This window comes from Phalaenopsis equestris, unplaced genomic scaffold (genome assembly GCF_001263595.1).
Source record: "Phalaenopsis equestris unplaced genomic scaffold, ASM126359v1 Scaffold000051, whole genome shotgun sequence".
In the NCBI taxonomy this organism is placed as follows: Eukaryota; Viridiplantae; Streptophyta; class Magnoliopsida; order Asparagales; family Orchidaceae; genus Phalaenopsis; species Phalaenopsis equestris.
In genome coordinates, this window is record NW_018164493.1 from 16,601 (window position 1) to 25,134 (window position 8,534).

Sequence of the window (8,534 nt, forward strand, 5' to 3'; positions counted from 1 at the left end):
ATGGATATAATTATTAATTTGAGTTAACTTAACATTTTAATTTTTTATATTAAAGTTTTTTTATAATACCCATTGGCTCTTTTATCAAGATTTCATTAATTAATCCTGAAACTTGGCTCTGATACCACTTTTACCATGACGCGACTTGGGGCTTGGAATTAACCAAGGCAAGAATTAATGGTCGGACAGTGAGAATTAAAATTTTTCGTAGTTATCTTCTATAATTAATTATTAATAAATAAAAACCACTATATATTTAAAATTACTTTGTTATTGATTGTTCACGTCTTTTATAAATATTTTATCTTCTATCTTTCATCTTTTAATCACTTTATTAACTTGAAAAGTTAGTTTAAAGTTAGTTTAAAAATAATAATGAGTTGAACAAGCCAGTGAAGACTCATACTTCTAAACTACAGTAATAAAAGAGAAAAAAAAAGTAATATGCTTGCCGGTTAAGCTTTTAATAAATCAATATAAACATTTAACATGCTATTCAATGAATGAATATTATTTTGTATCTGTACAACCGTCACAGGAGCACCGTGAATAATATTTTGTATCTGTACAACCGTCACAGGAGCACCGTCTAAAAATTATACAACTTATTGTACTTCAATATCAATATCATTTTTCATATACATGCACAGGTATCTTAATGTTCCCTCATTAGTATCATAAAGTCAGTCATTCATGCACTTACAAGCAGTCAACATAAACATATCATTCATGTGCTCATCACATTCAATTCAACATACTATATAAAACCATACTATATAAAACATAACATACACCAATGAATGATTCATCTTTCTTTCTTCCTCCTGTTCTCTCGTTTACTCTCCCCCAATTAATATTAACGGGAAGTTACAAAACATGGCAAGTTTTGGGTTTTTTTGGTAATATAGATATTAATTAGGATTGGATAATCAAACCCTGAGGGAGAGTGTAGCTTTTCTGAGAGTACTTCTTTTGATAATAACTAATAAGATCATTTCTCAGGCATCATCAGGTTCTGCTCAGAGCAGTGAAAAGGGTGGCATTGACGTGCAAAAAGAGAAATCTGAAGAATATAGCGATAACATGAAACAAGCTATGGGTGCAGGTGAATCTGCTAATGTTTGCTATTTTTCTCTTATTTGAATCGAATTATGTTTGTTTTGGGTAGTTCCTTTTGGTGTTAAGTTATGTTAACTCTATTTCATACAACAACTATAATTATCATCTAATATATCCTGCTTGCAAAAAATGTTTTTCAGTGCTAACCTATCGGCATGAGCTTGGGATGAACTACAACTTTATTCTTCCAGACTTAATTGTTGGTTCTTGCCTACAGGTACTCCACTTGCGTGTGGTTGTTCACTATTTCTCTTTTCTTCCTTTGCTTAAATCGTATGCTGCACTATTGCAGAATCCATCAGATGTTGACAAGCTTGTCAAAATCGGGGTTAGAACCATATTTTGCTTGCAGCAGAATGCAGACTTGGAGTATCCTGATTCGTTCTTAATCATTGAAAGCTTATCTTTGCGTTGAAAGTTATTATGACATTTACCATTTTAAATTTTCACAATGTTTTCTTAGAACATAATACACTTTAGACAGTTATTTATTTAAGTATCATATTTTAAGACCAAATTTTATAGTTTAAATATATTTTTTATTCTTTTGTAAACTATATCCAAAATACTTTAACTAATCAAACTTGTGTTTTACTTGATTTTCTAGTGATATGACTCATTTATTTTGTTCCCTCTAAAATTACAGTATTTATGCCCAGTTATTTTTATAAAAATGTCAATTGGTTTGACTTTTTATTATTTATGTAGGCTTCTCATTGATGATAGCTATGCCATTGGCAAATAACATGCACAATATTACACCATTTTGAATTTTGATTTCATAACCAATATAAAAATATACAAATTGAAGTTGTTCATTGATGTATCCTACTATGAATGGAAATATTTTATTCACTCAAAATTTTGTTAGTATTAATCTTTTTTCCATCATACGTATCTTTTATAGCATCAACATATACTTTTGAATACATACCTTTTATCCTTAATGCACATTAAATCATTTCTTTTGGCTTTTAATTATTTTCCTTCTCAATGAAACAAATTTCATATGCTGCCCTCTATACTTCTATGAATCGCCTTAGTGTAAAAGTACTACCATAATAATCTTTCCTTGCATATATTAATTTTCTGATTCTCAGATGCGAAAGTGATTTTCCTAAGCTTATGTTTCATTTTTCTCTCCTATTGCTTTAGTGTATGGCACATTTTAAATTCCTCCATTATTATCACGATTTTATGTATCTCCTTTATGATGACGAACACATACTTAAGATCCTCATTTGATCAACTTATATGTTTGTAATGGAGCTTTAAGAATTCATGGATTTCAGCTTTAGATCACTGCTTTTACGCATTAGTTATTTCATCTTCAGCAGATAATACACATTGCTTGTTGTCAATGAATTTTTCTTGATTTTTGCCTTAATATTGCGGTATACTTAACTATTGTTTCCATTTCTAGCATCTTTTGATCTTTTCTTCTAATTATCAATAATACTTGAATAGTTATTCACTTACTAACATCTCCAGATATTTTGGGGTTGACATCCTATTCAACTACGGAACGTGAATAATACTTGAATAGTTATTCTTTTACTAACATCTCCAGATATTTTGGGGTTGACATCCAAGAGATTGAAGATTATGCCGAAAAATGTGAGAATATTGAGCATATTCGTGCCGAAATCAGGTAAAATATATTGAATTATTGATCTTTTAAATCTCATTATTCTAGCAGCTTTTGAAACCATTGCAGTATCGTTTGAACAATATGTTTATCATAAATCTTGTGGTTGTCCAAGTTATGAATTATAAAATATCTACATAAATGAAGTATCATTAGTGTTGGATTTTTTGTATGTTCAGTTTCATCTTACCAAAAGAGTAGTTAACTAAAATTTTAATTGTTATTTTCTTGAATGAATAAATTTGGAATTACAATAGTACTTGGGAATACTGTAAGCAGGAGCTGATAAATAGAGTCATTTCATCTTACCAAAAGAGTAGTTAGCTAAAATTTTAATTGTTATTTTCTTGAATGAATGAATTTGGAATTACAATAGTACCTGGGAATACTGTAAGCAGGAGCTGATAAATAGAGTCCCTAGAACCATTAAAAATCCTATGTTTGAAAAGAACGCAACAAGACACGTAGGGAGGCAACTAACAATGTGGGAAAGAGGAAACAACAAAGCCCCATAATAGAAGGATCCGCATCATACAGTTATCGTGATTATTTAGATTCTATAAACTAATGTTTAGCCAACTCAAAATAAAAAAAATGATTAATGAGGAGGGAGATGATGGTAACACTATTTTTACATCCAAGTACACAGGTTATGCATTTTTTCATCCATCTAGCAATACCATTTTTATTTTTTGTTCTCTAAATTTCTTATGCTGACACGATTTAATTGATTGCTTGTTTGTTTTATGTGAAATTTTAGGGCTTTTATTTCCACTTGAGAGTTTAAAAAGCCTGCAGAAAGTAATGGAATTCTTTCTTAGAGCTAATCGTCATGTGATTGAGATACGGGAGTTAACCAAACAACAATAGGAAAATAATATTATTGCTGAATTCAAATAAAAACTTACAATCACACAAACAAAAATAGGAAAATATCAACAATAGAACACACTCGGGTTTGATCGAGGAGTGGTGGTGGTCAGCTAAGTGGATTGGAAGGGGTGGTAGGTGGCTTGAAGAGCTGGAGCACAGCAGATTTACTATTTTTCTAAGGATGACAGTGAGGGGAAGGGGTGGCGGCAAGGGGCAGCAGCTGGAATGAGGGAAAACAGTTGGTTGGGCGGCTGGACTGCAGTAAAAACAGCAACGACTGCTGTCTCGGGCTGCTGCAGCAGTGGAAGGAGACAGAAGACGATGCGGGAAGGGTGGAGGACGGCTGTGCGGGGCGGCAGCAAGGCTTGGAATGTAGGGAGACAGTTGGAACTCGGAGGACTGTAGGGAACAACATCAGGAACTGCTGTTCCGTCGGCTGCAACAGGGATGGGGACAATTGGGAGTGATGTGCGAAGGATGTGGAAGGGGATAGCGAAGATAATCACCACATCGGGAGCATGAGACCGCTGGAGCACCTCTCGAATCTACCCTTGAACCCTAAGAGGGAAGAAGAGACTCGATGGTTGTCTTGATAGAAAACACACAAAAAACTAACCCTAATACTATCAATAAAGCAAATTTATAATAATCGGATAACAATGATTGAGCCCAAGGGAATGACCAATTCTCGACCTCACAGAAAACCTAGATTGGTTTGGAGAAGGTGTAGAGCCTGCTTTTCGGTTGCGTGAATTCCTGCATTAGTATGCCCACGCCAGTCTCTCGGGTTTGGGGGTGTTTCAACCTTATTCATCGAAGCTTCTATCTCCTCATAGTATGGAGGCAAGGTCAATCACGTTGAAGGTGTTGTAGCTATGTAACTTCCCTGTAAGTCAATCCTGTTGGCGTTTTCATTTTAAAACACATCCTGATAGAATAAGTATTCATCTTCTTTTGGCACAATCGGAGCTGAAGCTGTATATTGACGTAGATTTTCATAAAGTAACTCAAGAGCCATTAAATGTTATTTTGCCCCTTCCACTCCCCATGCTTGATGAGGTGCATTTAATTTGGGTATAAACAAATTCGTTTGGGGGAATTAACTTTGGATTGAAATTCGTGGCAGGTTGGGCAACTCTCAATATCAACCACTCGAGAGAATTTGGGGGAATTAACTTTGGATTGAAATTCGTGGTAGGTTGGGCAACTCTCAATATCAACCACTCGAGAGCTGTCTCTTCTTCTTCTCTGGAAGGACTTGGATCCCATTTTCCCGCATAACTCCTTAGTTGATTTTCGACACTGCTGGTCATCACTCCTATCAGTGGGTACATTGCTGAATTGATTTTAATACCCAAATGACTCCATACAGTCTTCACAAAAGTTGCTGAAAAGATTCTCATCTCTGATATGTTGGACTTCCGTGAGTAAGGGCAACTCAAAAGGTAGGCTATATATCTGAAAAATTATGAAATTCTCTAATCTAAGATTGTCCCGTGTCTGGTATCAGCTTCTTGAACTCATGACTATTTTGGGATCCATTGTCAATTTTGCTGATGTTTCTCTCAACGCATGCAAAAAAGAGTCGAGGCACCACAACCTCATACTCTACATGAACTTACATTATCTCGGACTCACTTCCTTCTAGAATAACTATTTTAATTCTACTGGAGCATCTCTCATGGACTCAGCTTGTATTCGGTGCATCTCTCCCTCATCAGTAGGTAGTTGGTATTCCTCATTTGTGCTCTCACATTCTTCAGTGCCTATGGTGTCATTGTTCATTTTTTTTTGTTGTTCTTAGCTAATTGAAATTCCACCGAAGTCTTATTTTGCCAAATTGATGTATTGTGCCCAAAACCATGGCACTTGATGCACTTCCTCACGGGGACGGATTTGGGAATTGGTTAACTTCACTTGTTCTCCACTCTAAACTAGTTTCTCCGCAGGCAGGGACAACTTGGATGCTCTGTTTAGTATACTCTTGTTGCTTAATCCTGGGGGTTTAACTCTGCCTGTAGCTCCACTTTTAACGATATAGTTTGAACGTCCTGTCTGTAATGAACTGGATGGTAATGGCGCTGCATCCGGTAATAATTTTACTCTTTCTTTCTCGGTGTCGATGAATCTTCAAAATCTCTCACCACAAAGATGCACCATTCTTTAACTTGCTGGCAACTAGTTTCACCATTTTGTCTGGTAGGATATCCTGATGCTCAAAGACACATTCAACTGTTTAGAGCCACTTGAGGAATTTGTCCGGATCCTTGTGGTTGTCACAATATGATAAATCTATCTTTACTTCGAGATCCTGGCTTTGGTATTTTATACCAGATCTTTGGGGTATTGGTTCATCATCTCTGGAATTGAATGGAGTTTGGATTGTTTGTTCATGAAGGTGGCAAACCTCCATTGCAGTGGAATGATTTCTCTAGAAAGTTTATGGACATCTCTTCGTGGATTTCTCATATGCGACATTATAGCATTTCCTCTTGGTTAGGTTTCCGACAATTGTCTCCTTAGTGGCGTGGCGAGGGTTTAGATTTGGAGGAGTGGAAGGGTATCTAAGGATAGTTTGAGTGGAACAAGAGAAAAAAAAATTTCTGGGGAGGGCGATTGATTTGACAATCCTAAAATAAGACTTGGGTTAGGACAGTTCTGATATCAAATGATATCGGAGTTAACCAGACAATAAAGAGAAAATATTATTTTTGTTGAATTCAAATAGAAACTTACAACCACACAAATGAAGAGGAAAATATCAACAACACGACACACAAACTCACTTCCAGGGGTGCTGGTGGTTGGCTAGGTGGACTGGAAGGGGTTGCGGGTGGCTTAAACAGCCGAAGAACAGGAGATTTACTGTTTTCTAAAGGATGACAGTGAGGGGAAGGGGTGGCGGCATGGGGCTAGCAGGCTGGAATGAGGGAAAACATGCTGCTTGGTGGCTGGACTGCAGGAAAGACAGCAACGGCTGCTGTCCCGGGCAGCTGCAGTACTGATGGCTGCTGTGCTGGGCGGCAGCGAGGCTGGAAAGGGAGGCGGCTGGAACTGGGAGGACTGCAGGGAGCAACATCAGGAACTGCTGTCCCGGGCAGCTGCTACAGGGATAGGGACGGCTTGGAGCAATGTGGGAGGATGTGGAAGATAATCATCACCTCATGAGTGAAATACGGCCAAAGCATCCTGAACCCTTGGATATAGCCCTAAGAGGGAAGAAGAGATGCTGACCGCTGTCCCGACATAAAACATATAAAAAAGTAAGCCTAATACATCAAGAAAGCAAATTTATAATAATAGGATAATTAGGAGTGTGCCCAAGGGACTGGTCGATACTCCAACTCAATCCTAGCAAGCAAGCATAACGCCTGCTTTTCGGTCGCTGGAAATCTGGTATTAGTATGCCCACGTCAAAATGATTGCTTTATCAATGTCATTTTAGTTGCCCATGGAAGAGTTTCAGTTGTGAGGAAATGCTTTCATGTTTGTTTGTCCTGAGAAGCATATAAAGGCGGGACTGTACCGCTTTCTGATGTTTTCATATTTTCAGTCATATTTAATGGAATCTTTCTAGAGAAAGTTAGTTAAGTTTCTGTTTTCTTGTTTTAGCATTTTGTTAAATGCAAGGAATCTTTTAGAACTACCCGTCATCTTTAAATAAAAAAATTGCTTAGTTTTTGGCATGATCTTCCTCAAAGTTTCTCATTTGGTAAACAAAAATAATTAATGTATATTTAACCCATTTGTAAATAATCTCTCGGCAGCCAACTAATACCCAACGTCTGATTTCATCCTGATGGCTGATTATGTTTTTTTTGTTCTAGTTTGATTTTGTGTTACGGCTATATACCTCCTATACCATTTTTAATATGTACACTTTATGCTGTAACATTCTCTGTACCATTTGAGTCCTATATCTTTATTTTTAAATAGGGGATTTTAGGTGGAGCTAGGAGTTCGGTTCTGACTATTTTCGGTCATAGACTTTGTTTTGCACTCTTTAAGCCTACATAGTGGATTTTCATCTCTCTACTTGTACCTCTTTTATTTCTTCTCTTGTTCCTTTAGGTTAGTGAGATTCTAGCATTACTCATAGACAGATCAAGATCCATTAGTTTTGAAGGCATATGATGTCTCCATCTTGTTATAATTATTGTAGAATTTTCAAATGATAATAGTAGAAGTGATGGTGAAAGAAACAAAAGCAAACCATGATTTGTATAAAATTTTTGTTGTAGAAGCAACAATACAAGAATTGGAGGATTGATGTTGTCTCAAAATAATAACATAGTTGCATTATTAAAAAGAACTGATACTAATTTTAAAATACAAATCTCATTCAAACATATTAAATCTTTACTGACTACTATTGTAATTATGCTTTAATGACCTTATGGGTGAAGACAAAGAAAAAGAGTGCATGTCATTTGTAATAAATAAGTAAACTAAACTTTGTATTTGCATTGACTTTTTAAAAACTAGAACGAGCTTGAACTTGCATGATAACTATATACCTTTCTTCAATATTAACAAAATTTACGTAAAAATAATATATAATTCATCTAAATTCTCAAATATATTCAGCAAAATAGAGGTATATTGTGACAGTTGTACAGATATAAAATTATATTGATATGCTATTGATATAGTAAGATTTATTGAATATCATCTCAAATATTTATGTTGATTTATTAAAAGCTTAACTGATATGCATATTTTTTCCTTCTCAAGAACTCTCCAAAGGATATCTCTTTAATATTATTTTTAAAACTAAAAAGATGTCTGAGGAGTGGAGGAAGAGTATTTTGGTCCCCATTTTTAAGAATAAAGGGGATGCACAAGAGTGTGCAAATAATAGAGGAATTAAATTGATGTGTCATACTTTAAAATT

The 8,534-nt window shown here is 35.5% G+C and overlaps 1 protein-coding gene across 2 annotated transcripts in view; it reads left to right on the forward strand.

Moving 5' to 3' along the window:
- Positions 1 to 1,002: 1,002 nt before the first annotated feature.
- LOC110019144 (phosphoglucan phosphatase DSP4, amyloplastic) overlaps positions 1,003 to 8,534 on the forward strand; it is a gene marked incomplete at its 5' end in the record, with an annotated part of 70,763 nt that continues 63,231 nt past the window's right edge. For both annotated transcript variants that reach the window (XR_002293431.1, XM_020716720.1), the window contains 4 exon segments: positions 1,003 to 1,105; positions 1,260 to 1,336; positions 1,412 to 1,488; positions 2,690 to 2,770. Coding sequence is in view for 1 of the 2 variants with exons in the window: in XM_020716720.1 (XP_020572379.1) it covers positions 1,003 to 1,105; positions 1,260 to 1,336; positions 1,412 to 1,488; positions 2,690 to 2,770 (338 nt within the window).